This window comes from Electrona antarctica (genome assembly GCF_951216825.1).
Source record: "Electrona antarctica genome assembly, chromosome: 6".
Taxonomy (NCBI): domain Eukaryota; kingdom Metazoa; phylum Chordata; class Actinopteri; order Myctophiformes; family Myctophidae; genus Electrona; species Electrona antarctica.
This window is the reverse complement of record NC_136811.1, coordinates 15,011,379-15,028,355: the sequence shown is the minus strand read 5'-3', so window position 1 is coordinate 15,028,355 and position 16,977 is coordinate 15,011,379. Positions and strand designations below refer to the sequence as shown.

Here is a 16,977-nt window from a genome sequence, read left to right as displayed (position 1 = left end):
TCCTCCGAGTCCTCGGAGGGGGCAAACGTGCCTCCTCCTCCTCGTGGCCTATCGGCCTACCAATGGGAGATTGATGGGCTCAATAAGAACTCTGCCTGCAGTAGGGAACGGTGCTACAACTTACATAAGACGTCGGGCCTCCGGGGAGCCACGTGCACGATTCAACCACGTGAAGAGACCAGAGCGAGAGAGAGAGAGAGAGAGCGTGAGGAGAGGGTAGAGGGGACTCCTTACCTCCAGGGAGATCCCGGTGATAACATCTAAAGGGTCGATGACGTTCCCCAGGGATTTGCTCATCTTCCTCCCATGGGCGTCCCTCACCACAGCGTGCAGATACACCTGGTAACATGAAAGCAGCCATTAAATGGTACTGTACATACTGGAGGCTCACTTGTGCTGTGCGTGTTGTGGTGTCAGACGTTATCGTTATTGTATCTTGAGTGTTTAATAGTACCACGGTGGAGCCAGCGTTCCACCTCTGTTGTACTCATTACACTTCCCTGCTTCTGTTGATGAAGACACCTGGGAATGTGGACCCAACTTTAAATGGAACACACACCACTGTTGGGAAAGAGTGTCCAAATCACTTCCTATGCTGTAGTGTTCTTTAGGAAGGCTACGTGTGTATTTCCACCCTATAGATTAATCACGCTAGCTAGCACCAGGCCGAGCACTAATTACCCCAGGTGTCCAGCTTTGCACAGTTGCCCCACTCCACTTAAACATAATTGCACCCGCAGGGCTGTTCGGTATGCCATTCTTTTCTCCGAGGCCAAAATAAGAAGGTGTCGTCTTTCATTTTGGGAGACAGGAGATTCTAGAGCCGTCACTCACAATTACACATTTTGGTTGACGATTAACTGTCGCACAAATAAACGATTCATTGTGAACGATTTAATTGTGAAAATATGAATACAAATTAAATTTCTGTTTGCCTTTTAGGCTTCATAATTAGAAATTGCACAGGGCAGATGACAAAAAAAAAACTTAATATACAAAGAAATTACTGACATATTTAATAATGTTATACTTACAAACATGTACAAATAGCGGAAATAGCTTCTACAAGCTTACACGTTGTAATCTTGTAGTCGTTGATCTGCTATTTTATCTGCCTTTTTAAATTTGTTTGAGCATTTTTCAACATGGAAACGATTGTGACGATTATGGAAAATAATTGCGTTCATCTCAAATAATTGCGATTACGTAATAATTGTGACAGGCCTGCGTCCGCCCTGTGCCCCAGTTCCCACCTCTCTGAAGGGCAGCTTTCCGGTGAGTTTGAGGCCCATCATGACCATGCGAGCCACCCAGAAGAACAGGATGTCATGGCCCGTCTCCAGCAGGGTTCCTGGGTAGAAGACGTTCAGGTCCTGTGTCTGACGACACAATAACACAAACACATTAACACATTAAGACCTGAGAATGAGATTCTACAAAATGTCTTACGAGTCATGAGAGTTTTATGAACAACCTATGTTTCTATATCAGTGGTGCTCGAACTTTTTCATGTCAAGGACCCCATCTGAAAATATTTTGTTCCGGGGACACCTCAGAAGCAAAGATATGAGTTAATAAAAACGTTCGCTGTGAAAGAAAATATATTCAAAGATTTGCACGTTTCACGATTTAAAAACTAAATAGCAGATCTACAAGCTTGTAGTATGGCACTCGGTGCCGCGCTATGAGCTTGTAGATCTGCTAGTTTTCAACAGCTAAAGTTTAAAATAATGTTTTAAAGTGGTTAAAGGCTAAGGTGAAACAGATGTGTTCCCGGTCTAAATAGATTAAGAACATAATGAATATTTAAAACATGAATGCACCACAGAGAAAAAAAACAAGGCTGGTTGCGTTATGAACTAATGCCTTGGTTCATTTGTGGATAAAAAGAATAACGTAGTTGTGATAAAAACAAGTTATTAAGACAAATACGCTTATTCGTAATTGGAATTGCAGGTGGGATTTTTAAATCACAAAAGGCCCATAAAAGCACAATTGAAACCTTATATAATTGGGCATTCCAAATTCCATTATTATATGGTTTAGAAGTTCTACAATGAGAACAGATATGAGTGGTCTGGATTCCAATGGTCTCTCTTCTTTATATATATATTGAATGTTTTCCATATTTATTGTCTTTATATCTATTTATACTCATATGATTGTTAATCCTGTCTTGGTACTATAGTCAGTCTTTGATACTGTGTAAGAGGATAACAGGTGACACCTGTCTTTAATTACTGTTGATTGTATCTCACATATATAAAGACCTCACTTCCTGTTATCTTGTCATAACGCTGACGAAGGCCACACAGGCCGAAACGCGTTTGCTATCAACGTCAGAGGTAAATAAAGACATACAATGAGACATACAATGAGTGCTGGCATTTTCTTAATTTAAATTGAAAATAAAAGGCGAAGGCTACAAAAAAACATTTAAAAAAAAACGTCCGCTCTGAACGAATATGTATTCAAAGATTTGCGCCACATTTTCACGATTTTTCAAAAATAGCAGATCTACAAGCTCATAGCGCGGCACCGAGTGCCGCGCTATGAGCTTGTATAGCTAAAGTATAACATAATGCTTAAAACACCAACAGGGGTTCCTGCCCAGAATGGGTTAAAGATCCTGTAGTCCCACATATGATAAGATATGATGAACCTTTATTAATCCCTGGGGGAACATCAGGTGTCATAGTAGCTTGCCTCTAGTCCTCTAGTATGTACTTATATTTTAATACCAATATTCTACAAAGGAGGTAAAACTGAACGTCATACATTATAAAAGGTGGATTTAGCACAGACTGCAAGCAAGGGATGCTAGTTGGTATCTTAGCAGCACCAGCAAAGTGTTACTAATGAGAAGGCAGGCTACATTAAAAGACAGAGAAGCGGCAAACATTAACAAATGATGATTATCAAATGTCTCCGTACAGTCCAATGATTTCCATCAAGGAAAATGGACGTCCACATAGGCAGTCAAGTTAGTTTGCCTCTAATGGCATGGTCGTGCCAAATCCCATAAATGAATAAAACAAAGCTTCAAATGAGTTTGTAAACACCACCAAAAAAAATTGGGAGCCATCATGAATGATGTTCTATCATGCACATACAGTAGCTTCCCATGATGATGATGTCATACCTCATTGGGCCATCCGAAGATGGAGAATGGGAAAATCCCAGAGGAGAACCAGGTGTCCAACACGTCTTCATCTGAAAATGCAGGGACAGATGCAGGTCATGGAAAGCTACCGACTGTCATAGTACACAGTACTGAGTCATCTTTATGTCATAACAGTAGCATTAGTATTAAGTACCCATTTAGACCTGAGGCCGATTCTAAAAACACCTCCTAAAACCTAACCTAAGGTTTTCTGAAAACCTTCAAATTCTTACTAAAAAAATAGAATATGCTGTACGAGACACAGAGGTCTCTATATATAGCAACAGGATGAGGGCAGCCAGCATTAAAAGGTAAAACAACGTATAGGTAGCACCAGGTCTAAATGGGTTAAGCCATTAAAATAGCATCTGAAAATGGCATTTCAGATTTTTGGAGTTGGCAGTTCAAAAAGCAGATACACAAGCTCACAGTGTACATCTGCCATTTCTTTGAACATTGTTTTGAAAAATCTTGAAATTGTGAGAACTACTGATTTAGAAGGCATTTGTAGAATCAGGCCTGAGGACTGTGTCGGCTTAGCTTTTAACCTCTTTAACCATTATTTTAAACTTTATCTGTTGAAAAATAGCAGATCTACAAGCTCAAAGCGCGGCACCGAGTGCCGCTCTACGAGCTTGTAGATCTGCTATTTTTGAAAAATAGTGAAAATATGTGCAAATCTTTGAAAAAAAAGAAATAATAATATATATATATATACCTGAGACCAGAAATATATATATATATATATATATATATATATATTCTTTCATAGCGAACGTTTTTAACTCAAATATTTGCTTCTGAGGGGTCCCTGGAAGAACATATTTTCAGACGGGGGTCGGCGGCCACTGACATATAAACATAGGTTTTTGAGAAAACTGTCATGATTTAGAAGACATTTCTGGAATCTGGTCTCAGGTCTTATAATGGGTTAATAATATTAACCAGAAATGTTTTACATTTTATATTATAAGGAATGTGGTATAGGGTACCCTGTCTGAGGGAGATCTTGTCGGGGGATACGTTGAATCGTTTGGCTGCCTTCTCTCTGGCTTCGTCCTCTGTCCTCCCGCTCACCCAGTAATGGCCGTCCATGTCCTGGCGTGGAGGAAGACAGAGTGAGTACAGTATGTCCATGTCCTTGTGGACAGACAGAGACAGAAGATCAAGCTTGTCCGTGTCTTGGTGGACAGAGACAGATGTAGAGGACAAGTCGGGGATGGAAGAGAGAGTAACGATGGGGCATAAATGGGGGCGTAAGTAAGTACGTGTCAGACAGAGAGGGCAAAGACGGAGGAAGTACATCTACGGACAGAAGAAAGCAGAACTCTGAGTGAACAATGAGGACACTGTTGACGACCGAAGGAAGAGGTGCAACGTAGCGAGTCAAAATGATTAATCGACCATCGGAAAATCAAATTAAATGTGGGCAATCGGTTACACAATAATCAGTTTAGTGATGTGTCATGTAAAATATGTGCAGCATATTAAGCAATTTTAAGATGCCCGTCTGGATTTAGATAACTTGTGATGAGCATTTTGCACTTTATTACCTTTTTTTTTTAAATTAATTCAGCTGTAGAGCAAACACCCATAAAATATTGCAAACCATCAATCCAATGTCAGAGTAAAGTAATTAGTGAAGGTTGACACACTTCTCTCCATATAAAAACATTATTTATTGCTACATGTTTCAGCAATATACCATAGCAGTATAGTGATAAACAGCTCTTTTCATATGGAGAGAAGTGTGTAACCTTCATTCCTTTCCAATTACCTTCTTTTCTTTTTACCATTAGTTTATGGTCTAAATGTATTGCATGGTCAATTAATCGCGTGATCAGAGAAATAATCAACAGATTAATCAAGTACTAAAGTAATCACTGGTTGCAGCCAAGTAGTTTTAGCTCTCTCCTTTGGGGGGGGGGGGGGGGGGGGGGGCATAAGACATGTGTCATGATCTGGCGTCCACCCCAGGGTGTTGTGATGGTGTGTGTGTGTGTGTGTGTGTGTGTGTGTGCTGCTGTTGCTGTGCGGTAACAGAACCATGAACCGGCCCGAGTCACCAGAGTGCCCCCGTGTGGCGGCTCCTTACCTCTCCAGGTTTCACAGACGGGTCGCCGACGGTGACAAAGTAGGCAGGGATCCTGTGGCCCCACCACAGCTGGCGAGAGATGCACCAGTCTCTGAGAGAGACGGATAGAACAGATAGAAGGATCAGAATACACCTGTATTGCCTCTGTGCAGCATTGTTATGGAATCAGGTCTCAGAGACAGGGTTTTTTTCCCACCTAAGACTGTAACTACTCAAGGGTGAAAGTCAGTGGTTAGAAATTGTTGTGCTAGTGCTTTGTTTTGGGGTTGAACTTGATAAACTCCTAAGCCATTGTGCGATTACATTATATAGCCATTTAAGTGTTCCCCGAGTACACCGAGATGTATTTAACTTTACAAAGGACCTTCTGGCATCACTGGGGGGTGGATAATACGCATTATTTTCTCATTAACTGTCAAGACACACGAATAGGTGACGGAAGAAGCACTACGTGCAGAAAGTATCAATTGAGACCGTCTGAGAGCACATGCAAAGAAGCCCAGGTTGAGACAATGACCTGATGTTGTCCAGCCAGTTGAACCAGGTCTTGTGGTGGTGGTCTGGGATGATCTTGAGCTGGCCCTCCCTGACGGCGTCCGCTGCCTGCTTGGCCATGTCGGCACAGCTGACGTACCACTGTGGCTTCAGCAGGGGCTCCACGATGTCCTTAGAACGACTGATGTTTTCAAAATGGAAAAGTTAACATACATCCTAAGAATTAGACAATTTCTACCAAATTTGGAACAACTGGATAGTACACATTGCCCCTCTGAGAGCAGACTTTGTGTGATCTCACTGGTCCTAATAGCCTGCTTTATGATCTTTGTAGAAAATGTTTAAGACACCCTTCCTCCTCTCATGGTCGAAGTCCAAAGCTGTTTTGTTTTTGTTCCCCTCAGCAATAATGTAAATACTTTCGTTTTCTTGGTCGTTTTCTGCCCACTCTCTTTTTTCTCCTGAAATGTACACTCTGAAGTGATATTGCCCTGTTGCCCCTGTGTTGACTTGATGCCATATGTAGTCCATCTGAAGAAAGCGAGGATTCTACAGAGACATTGGAGATGGAGCCACTTGGAGGGGGGGATGAGGGGGGAGGGAAATCCTGGGAATTGCACTTGTGTCCTATGTATAAATAGAAATGCTGTCTATACTGTACTGCTTTTTCCAAATAAAATAATTATATAAAAAAAAAAGAACGACTGATGGACAGCAGACACACACACAGACAGACACAAGGCAAAGACCTAAATCATTTATTTTGTACTGTTGGAAGGAAATTCTTCACACATACATACTTCAAACAGAATTAGAGTCCTAGATGTAGACACCACACACACACACACACACACACACACACACACACACACACAGGAGAAGACATCTCACCTGCATACTGGTACAACCATGGGGTTGTCTTTGATCTCTTTGAACTGGCCAAGGCCCTTCAGAGCCTGCAGCACTGCTTTCCTGGCATCAAACCGCTTCATACCCTGGAAAAAACACGATACAGAGCTTAGGAAGAAGACGTATAGGAAAAGCTGACTATTACATAATCAGCTAATAGGCCAATGACACAGCACCTGGGATGAGTTATATATATTTTTGTGTTAAAGTTTGTTGTCTACAATTATGTCTTCATCAAATCAGCTGTGCGTTCTTAAGACTCTCTGGACTTTTTAATTAAAAAAGGCAACTTAAATCACCTTCGACATTATTCCTTTTATGGCTGCAGAATCTTGCAAAATATGATCGTTCACCGTCACATAATTTAAAGTCCACTGCAGTGCAGGATTTGCTCTTTTTACCATGGCTTCTTGGAATGGGCGTTCTGATATATGGAAGCTGCTTGCTAGTTGCAAATGTCATATTTGTGCTACAAAATCACATAACTCAATAGTAGTGCATAATGACAAAGTGACATAGATGCAGCCGGAACATCCAGCTACACCAAGCGATTTGAGCTCCGCACGCTCATGCATTTGTCGCACAAATGTTTATTGTATTGAATCAAATTTATTGAATTTTGTATTTATTTATACACACTTTGGAAGGCCATGTTTCCCAGCTCATAAGAAGAGCGATACAAAATAAAATGACAACATGGGCACATGGGTGGCACAGTGGTAAAGTGTCTGCCCACCATGGGTGGCACAGTGGTAAAGTGTCTGCCCACCATGGGTGGCACAGTGGTAAAGTGTCTGCCCACCATGGGTGGCACAGTGGTAAAGTGTCTGCCCACCATGGGTGGCACAGTGGTAAAGTGTCTGCCCACCATGGGTGGCACAGTGGTAAAGTGTCTGCCCACCATGGGGGGCACAGTGGTAAAGTGTCTGCCCACCATGGGTGGCACAGTGGTAAAGTGTCTGCCCACCATGGGTGGCACAGTGGTAAAGTGTCTGCCCACACCGCGGAGGAAGGGGATTCAAATCCACCGTGGACGGACGGTGGTGCATCCGTTTTCGTCGAGCGTCTACACACAAACATATTTGGTCCATGTTCGGGGCAGAGAAGCCGGACAGGGAGGGTGATAATTGTAACTGCACGTAATCCCTATGGGTTGGGCAGCGCCTGTCAGCAGGGAGTGTTGGGGGGGAGGAGTAGGACGAAGGCTCTTAAGTCCTCCCAATGGGGGCTCCTCACTGGTAGGTGAGTCCCTACTGAAGGGGTATTCAACTACTAGATTAGACAGGGGGCCATCAACTGTAGAATGATTGTGTGTGTGTGTACCTGTAACTTGGATGTGGGAAAACTACTACAAAATGTTTTTTTGTTGTTGTAATTGTTCCAGGGGACACCCCGCGGGCCGCCAGTTGAATTCCCCTGCCCTACTGACTCACCTACCAGTGAGGAGTCAACATCATTACATAAAACCAAGTCTGGACAGCGTGATTTTCAAACATTTGCTCGCCTCAGTCTCTCAGATGGGCCATCTCTCAGATGGGGTCACTGACAGGGAGACTTACCAAGAACGGAGCAGGTACGTTGATGAGCAGCCCATTCTCATCCAGGATGTTGTTGAAGTCCAGGTTGTGTCTGTTTCCCACATCGTAGTCGTTGTGATCGTGGGCTGGAGTGATCTTCACAGCACCTGGATGACAGAGACACCAGAGTGCAAAGGTCAAGATGAGGCATACCGAGGAACGGTTCATGACATTACATGTCGATACATATATCACACATCAACAGTAAGTTTGATTTGTGAGGAAAAGGGGACGGGGCAAATGATAGAGGTAGCCTGGGTCTGTGATTACAGTCCTACTGTACACTCTTGAGAGACACTATGTTAGCTACCACTATCCTGATCCTGTACGGGTGCCTACCTGTTCCAAAGTTCATGTCCACAAAGTCGTCAAAAACAATGGGCATCTTGCGGTCGCAGAAGGGGTGTTGTACCATCTTGCCTTTCAGGTGTTGGTACCTGGGGTCAGCCGGGTGGACCGCCACAGCAGAGTCTCCCAGCATGGTCTCAATACGAGTGGTGGCCACAATCACCTCCTCATCTGGCGGATGGAGAGAAAATAGTATTAGTCTAATAATTTTAGTTTTATTTATTTTGAAATGTCACTAAAGGATACTCCCTTGACTGCCTTGAGTTGCAGCAAGTCATTTTCAAGGGGGTCCTCAGAGCACAACATACAACAAAACAATACAGCAACAAAACAATGAAGACATACACAAAGGCTCTTCCCCGTCACAAACCCACCACATCAGTATACTCCTAAGTATTTAATTGAAAAAATAAAATAACATTAATACAAGTATAATGCTAATAGGACAGTCTCAACACAACACAAAAGAGCAATCAGAAACAAGAACAGCTAGATATAAGATGAACTAGTAGTAATGCATTCTTGAAAGAATCAAAGGAAGTAATTGATCCGAGAGGACGTTCCAGTCTGCTGGTGCTTTGAACGTAATTTACCCCATTTTGACCTGAGATCAGATTCTAAAAATGTCTTCTACATCCTGACAGTTTTCCGAAAAAGCTATGTTTCTATGTCAGTGGTTCTTCGATTTTTCAAAAATAGCAGACCTACAAGCTCGTAGCGCGCCACTCGGTGGCGCGCTATGAGCTTGTAGATCTGCTATTTTTCAATAGCTAAAGCATAACATAATGCTAAGACCAAAAGGGGTTCCCGCCCAAAATGGGTTAAAACTAAAAGCACGTCTACCTATCTCTCTAGAGATTCTGGGCACAATAAAATAAAGATGTTGAGTATGTCTTAGAGAATAAAGCAGGATGAGAATCGGTTCAAAAACTTGTTTTAAGTATGTGGGATAATTAAAATATAAAATATTTAAACACAAAAAGTAACCAATGGAATCGTCTCCTAGCTTGGGGTGATAAGCAGTTCAATGACTCATACATAACACAATGGTGCGTATGGTAAGGACACCTCAAAACAAACCTACACATATTATTAACATTTAAGGAATGAAGGCGTGTTTCAGAGGTGTTCTGGTAACAATCAAAAATGCTAACAGACAATACAAGCCTCTGACGAAGCTACCCGCCATACCAGAGGTTCTCAAAGTGGATCCGGGGACCCCCAGAGGTCCGTGGGTTAGTTAATATAGCACCAAAATCAGTTTTAACCAGCTCAGTGGCCTTGTGGTTAGAGTGTCCGCCCTGATACTGGGAGGTCGGGGTTCGATAATTTTGGGGGTCCTTGACAAGAAAAGCTTTGAGAAACACTGCACTATGCAAATTACAGTGAGCATCTATGACAAAACCATGTTTACATCCAAAAGGCAAACTGGTACCGATGATAGTGGATGTATCGGGTAAGTATCTCTGTTTGCACAATATCTTCACTCACCAGATCCAACGATCTTGTAGGAGAAGGAGACCAGCACTCCAAATTCCACTTTCTCCTTGTACCCAGGAACAGGCAGCAGAGTCCTACCTGTCAACTCCCTCTTGTCCACCTGCAAGACACAGTGCCTTGGTCAAACATACTGCATATCTTACTGACAGAAAAGAGTTGACAATTATTAACACGACCACGCACGCACACACACACACACACACACACACACACACACACACACACCTCAATGTCAGAAATGGCAGAGTTGAGCGTGCAGGACCAGTTGACCAGCCTCTTGCTCCTGTAGATCACTCCCTCCTCATGCATACGGACGAACGCCTCCTGGACAGCGTAGGAAAGTTTCTACAGGGAAAAAGCCATGAGAATTACAATTTAGTCATTTTTAACATCCAGAGTGTCTTGCAAAGTAAGATTGAATTAAGCTGCATGAACTCTATTCAGAAATAAGAAGATAATTGGTCGACTATGATTATTGTTTGTTGACTATACATATTCTATAGTATAGGGCCATGACAAACAGAGTAGATAACACGGCCGAATAGACAATTTGCATTGAGACAGAGTCTTCTTCAATTTAGATTTTTACCTGAATCCCATTATTCTACAGTCCTATGTGAAAGTGTAACTAACAAGTATGTCCTGTGTGTTGAGAGTTCGCTTCTCAAAGGCGCTGGAAAACTCAGCCAGCCTAATGAATTGTTAAAAATCACCCTTTAAAAGATGTGACTCTCAACTGAAAGCTGAGAAAACACAGCATGACTACTTCTATCGTGTCCCTGTGAGAACAGCTTGCAACCTATTTCCCAGGAAAAACAGTCTATTACTTTAAACCGTGGCAAAAAGGTGTCAGATGCTCACAGGGTCCATGGTGAAACAGGCTCTGTCCCAGTCCAGAGAGGAGCCCAGCTTCTTCAGCTGGTGATAGATACGGTCTCCCTTTCTGAAATAAAAAAGTAGTAAAGGTTATGAGTACTATTCTAGTGTGCGAATAACTGCATGCGATGCATACCGCAGGGTTGAACTCATTACTATCATTACTTATTATTTTCATAGTGTTTGATATGAAACACCATAAACACAATAATGATCGTTTAGTTATCACTCACTTTGTTTCACCCTATGTTCATGGGCTTGTAGAGAAACAAAACGTATCGATCACGACTTCAGCTTCAAAGCAGGGGTAATGCCAATACTGTTGACCTAGTTTCGAAGCCACACGTTATACCGCTTATTTTTGCACATTTTGGCTTTGAATCAGCCGACATTGGGACAGCCGGTGAATTTGGACAAGGCAAAAATATGCTAGATTTGTGGGTAAAAGAATATCTGCTGCGATCAAGTTAAAGGATTTAAAAATGTTACACTCTGCCATCACGTACCATGTTGATCGAGCTGCTGTATTGGAAATTAAACTTTAGGAGAAGCTCACGGCAGGTAAATTAAACTTTAGGAGAAGCTCACGGCAGGTAAATTAAACTTTAGGAGAAGCTCACGGCAGGTAAATTAAACTTTAGGAGAAGCTCACTGCAGGTAAATTAAACTTTAGGAGAAGCTCACTGCAGGTAAATTAAACTTTAGGAGAAGCTCACGGCAGGGAAATTAAACTTTAGGAGAAGCTCACGGCAGGTAAATTAAACTTTAGGAGAAGCTCACGGCAGGTAAATTAAACTTTAGGAGAAGCTCACGGCAGGTAAATTAAACTTTAGGAGAAGCTCACGGCAGGTAAATTAAACTTTACAACAAGCTCACGGTAGGTAAATTCAAGATGGCTACAATGTGGAAGGCCAAAAAAAAGTGTCTACTGAGTCAAGGAGGTTAGTGGGATTTCAAATTGAAAGTAATGATGAAATGTATTTTCACTATAGTAATATTATATACTGTACATCACAGCCCTGACAATATTTTGGCAGTATAGTTTATCGAGGGTGGGCTGCATGATTTTTCAGATTTTATTTGTCTACTGGCTTGGATAAATGGAACGAACGGAATGAACGGAACGAACCAAATAGGAATGGTTTCCTATTTATTGGCAAGTTGTAAAGAGAAAATACCATTTGTTTTAACATTATTGTGTTCATTCTTTTATATTAATGATATATACCTTAATCGTTAAGATCTTAGTGTTTTGCCAATCAGCCAATTTAGACCGGAGGCCAATTTTTAAAAGTCTTCAATGTTTGATTAAAAAATAATAATAATAAAATAAATGAAAAAAGTAAAATATTCCTGTTGCTAAAGGTATAACAGCATACAGGCTTTATACAGTTGGGAGCGCACTTGCAATCACTTGAGAATCACGGTCAAAGTCCACCATTCCCAGCCCTCAAAGGTTCCCCACTCACTCGTTCTTCCACTTCCAGATTTCCTGGATGAAGCTGTCTCTGCCCAGGTCATGGCGGGACATGCCTCGCTCTCTCATCAGCTTCTTCTCGACCACCACCTGGGTGGCGATGCCAGCGTGGTCACAGCCAGGGTTCCACAGGGTGGTCTCCCCTCGCATCCTGTGCCTGCACGGGCACAGCAAACCAACGCATTGAGTAACCACGACCAAAGGGTTGAAAATTGACCGTCAAAATATTAGTGCATTCTACGATTAAGGATGCTGTGTTGCTCGGAGATGGAATACATACTGTACAAAGATAATTAGCGGCTTAATGCTGAACCTAACTTAAGTGTATTAAGTAAACTAGGTTTGATTAAGTGCAATATAAATAAGGGTTGTCATTATTCAAATATTGATAAATTACCTGTGTGGTAACTACTATATTAGGAAGTAACTACCTCAGGTTGGAATTGACAAAAATCTCTCTCAGAGAAAGACGTATTGAATTCAGACTGTTACAAATCAGATCAACTTCAGACTGTAATTAGGCAATTACCATCTGGTCAAACTGTCCTGAATGGCGTTGGTGAGGGCATGACCCAGGTGGAGAGATCCAGTCACATTGGGCGGAGGGATACACATCATGAAGACACCTTGAGGGTTTGGCTCAGAAATATTCGTCCTCTGAAAAATATGGGGAGGGAAGTATTATTAAAAAGCCCTATTGTATTATTCATTGTATGATGGTGCATATCAGGAACGCCAGTTTGAAAGTGATTCATGGTGACTTTACTAGCACTTAAAGGACCACTTCACCACTTTCCAACCTATCTTCATATAATCACTAATATTACTCACTAATAATCATGATAAAATGGCACGATTTATTTCTACTCAGTCGGTGTCTCATAGGAGGGCTGTGGGCAGTTCTGAAACCCGTCCAGTCCACCAGTGACATCATCATTAGGCAGTTTTTTTTTTTTTTTTTTTTTACAAATCGTGAACGAGAGAACGATGACTTCCATTTTCGCATTGCAACTTTTCACGACTAGAAAGCCTGCAGTTTCTATTAGCTTGTATTCCCGATCGATGATGTCACTGGTGGACGGGTTTCTGAACTGCCCACAGCCCTCTTATGAGACACAGACCGAGTAGAAACAAATTGCACCATTTTTGCATGATTATTAGTGAGGACCTATTATATGAAGATAGATGAAAAGTGGTGAAGTGGTCCTTTAACACAAAGTGGATTTCCTATAGTGTTGATATGAGGTGAAACAGACCAGCTTACCCCATACTCGGGCTTGAAGAATCCCTGTTTTTCCCACCAGGGGTACCAGGCAGCCTCCACATACTGCGGGTGGTACTCATCAGGAAGAGGCCTGTCAACGTCTGCCAGAGGAAGACAAGGGTCACGCATTTACAGTCAAAAAGTACATACATTCCTCCACAACAGCATTTTTCATGCCAGTGCCAGCCCAGTGACAACCATGGCTGGAGTGGAGGCACTAGGCTTCGGGGTTGGTCCATCCGTCCTTCCCATTCTCCTGCCCGTGGGAGAATTTCATTACAAAATGCCTGCATGGACTCAAGGATGAACTGAATTTGGTGGTCACCGTGACATCTCAAAACACATGTCATACTGTACAGTACATGTCAATTGAGTGTTTAATTTACTTTAATGCTGTTAAGGAGAATTCCATGCTATAAGGCTTTATTACCTTTCTTTGTAGTCGTTTTAGCACGAATTAGCACCCCATAGCCCCATTCAATTCAATGCAATTCATTTAGGGCTTATGGTAGGGGAAATAGCCAATAAGGAGCTTTTGCACAAAATAACACCTGGACCTCTTTGGTGGGGATGTAACAACTACAAAGAAAGGTAAGAAAGCCTTTTAGTATGGAATTCTCCTTTAAAGTCTGCAAAGACGTGAACTGCAACTGGTTGGAGGGTTGGCGGAGTTATACAAGCGCAATGCTGCATCACACCACAAGAGAAAAGGCACACTCTTGCATGCAACCATCTACACACAGAATAAAAGGCACACTCTTGCATGCAACCATCTACACACAGAATAAAAGGCACACTCTTGCATGCAACCATCTACACACAGAATAAAAGGCACACTCTTGCATGCAACCATCTACACACAGAATAAAAGGCACACTCTTGCATGCAACCATCTACACACAGAATAAAAGGCACACTCTTGCATGCAACCATCTACACACAGAATAAAAGGCACACTCTTGCATGCAACCATCTACACACAGAATAAAAGGCACACTCTTGCATGCAACCATCTACACACAGAATAAAAGGCACACTCTTGCATGCAACCATCTACACACAGAATAAAAGGCACACTCTTGCATGCAACCATCTACACACAGAATAAAAGGCACACTCTTGCATGCAACCATCTACACACAGAATAAAAGGCACACTCTTGCATGCAACCATCTACACACAGAATAAAAGGCACACTCTTGCATGCAACCATCTACACACAGAATAAAAGGCACACTCTTGCATGCAACCATCTACACACAGAATAAAAGGCACACTCTTGCATGCAACCATCTACACACAGAATAAAAGGCACACTCTTGCATGCAACCATCTACACACAGAATAAAAGGCACACTCTTGCATGCAACCATCTACACACAGAATAAAAGGCACACTCTTGCATGCAACCATCTACACACAGAATAAGCACCTTTCTTGTCTCCGGGTGTGGTAGGGATGTCGTATGTGATCACTTCCCGCTCCTTCTTCTCAGGCTTGGCCTTTTTCTATCAGAGGACAGTGGAATAAAACAGGTTTGTTTTGAAACGTCAGTAGTTAAGTGAAACGGTAACTTCAATGCCTTGAAATTATGCATTATTGATCAAAGGTTAGGCTTTGGAATTTTGCATCGCAGATGGAAAAACAAGATTCCAGCATTTTTACAAACTCTTCAAAGTGTTGCTTTTTTGTGTGTAATTCATTGTACTAGTATTTGTGTTATTATCAGCAGCTCGTGAAAACAAAACGATAACTCATTCTCAGATCTGTTGTTCAAGACAAATGGAGTGCACGTGAAGCCTCATTTCCCCCGTTCCCGTGCTCCTCCCGTCTGTTCTGAGAGCCGTCGTTATTGATGACTTGCAAGCTGCTAATGTGAATCTCTTGGTGGTTATTTGTGACTAAATTTGACTGAGGGACTGCCATTGGATTTTTTTGAATTTGTTTTTTTCATGTCATATGAAAGCCTAGGACAAATAAAGAGGATGGTGCACGGAGGTGCGGCCCACTCTCCTGCGGGAGGTTTGCACATGCTCAGTGTAAACAGGAACTGCGATGATGGAGTGTTCCAGCAGAGGTGCTAGATAGAAAGCTCATAACTTTCATGTAAATAATGAGATCCAGAACAGTTGATAATTAAACAGCAGTCACCCTTCCCTTTTCAAATGTTTTATATCATCCAGAGCACTTGAATGAACAGTATCCATGTTTCTTTGTCATTTCACAAAAATAGAAGTTTGACACATGTACTAATTAAAGAACATGGAAAATCCACAAAAGAAAATATACAAAAACATTAACATTTAGTAAATGTACTATCTTTCAGTCTGTTATACACAACATTTTTTCCACAGTTATGAAATTGATATACTTTTTAAAATAAAAAACAAAATCAACTGTACTATTCTCTTTTTTGTGATATCCTTTTTATTATTTCAGTTCAGGGTCAGCAACTTTCATGCACCTCTAGCACCTCTGCTGGAACACTCCATCATCGCAGTTCCTGTTTACACTGAGCATGTGCAAACCTCCCGCAGGAGAGTGGGCCGCACCTCCGTGCACCATCCTCTTTATTTGTCCTAGATGAAAGCAGGGAATCATAGCTTCAAATTGACATATTGGTTGTTCAGTTTGACCCACCAGTTTTGGAGATATGGCTTATAGGGTAATGTCTTGCAGAAAACAGCGAGTTGAGAAAACAGGCTTGAAAGGTTCACTTCTGTGGTCTCTAACATTACACCTAGCTACATGTTTAAGCATTTATTTCATATTTACATGTCGATTTCAGCTCTGACACTTGTTTCAGACATGCTCTAGTATGTGAAGAGTCTGCCTGTGCTATAAACTCATTTGAAAAAAAGTTTTCCTCCTCTGGTGAAAAGCTGGAATTTGCGCGATGGCAGTCTCTCAGTCAAATCTGGTCACATTTGTTCACATGGCCCCGTTCCAACACCGACGTTCATATTACCAGTCTACAGTAGGAAGCTAGTGACCAATCTAGTGGAATTTCAAGGGAAAAAGTCTTTTAAAAGGTTCAGGCCTGTGCTGGCTGGGTGCAGATGCTATATATGTTCTTCAAAGAGAACATAGAATCCGCACTCGAAAAGCGTTTGTCTGGATTGACTGCTGCTGCGGATCCTCAACATTATGAACCCATTTTGGGCGGGAACCCCTTTTGGTGTTAGCATTATGTTATGCTTTAGCTATTGAAAAATAGCAGATCTACAAGCTCATAGCGCGCCACCGAGTGGCGCGCTACGAGCTTGTAGGTCT

At 42.0% G+C, this 16,977-nt stretch overlaps 1 protein-coding gene across 2 annotated transcripts in view; it reads right to left on the bottom strand.

The window, feature by feature from the left end:
* The window catches only part of vars1 (valyl-tRNA synthetase 1), a 37,250-nt gene that overhangs the window by 10,524 nt on the left and 9,749 nt on the right, over positions 1-16,977 (bottom strand). For both annotated transcript variants that reach the window (XM_079502796.1, XM_079502797.1), the window contains 16 exons: positions 15,137-15,212; positions 13,705-13,805; positions 12,970-13,097; positions 12,433-12,597; positions 10,949-11,030; positions 10,313-10,432; positions 10,079-10,187; positions 8,579-8,758; positions 8,222-8,346; positions 6,645-6,748; positions 5,776-5,934; positions 5,259-5,349; positions 4,156-4,261; positions 3,143-3,213; positions 1,254-1,379; positions 235-339 (listed from right to left, as the gene is read on the bottom strand). In XM_079502796.1, coding sequence (XP_079358922.1) covers positions 235-339; positions 1,254-1,379; positions 3,143-3,213; positions 4,156-4,261; positions 5,259-5,349; positions 5,776-5,934; positions 6,645-6,748; positions 8,222-8,346; positions 8,579-8,758; positions 10,079-10,187; positions 10,313-10,432; positions 10,949-11,030; positions 12,433-12,597; positions 12,970-13,097; positions 13,705-13,805; positions 15,137-15,212 — 1,848 coding nt within the window. The remainder of the gene's footprint in view (positions 1-234; positions 340-1,253; positions 1,380-3,142; positions 3,214-4,155; positions 4,262-5,258; positions 5,350-5,775; positions 5,935-6,644; positions 6,749-8,221; positions 8,347-8,578; positions 8,759-10,078; positions 10,188-10,312; positions 10,433-10,948; positions 11,031-12,432; positions 12,598-12,969; positions 13,098-13,704; positions 13,806-15,136; positions 15,213-16,977) is intronic.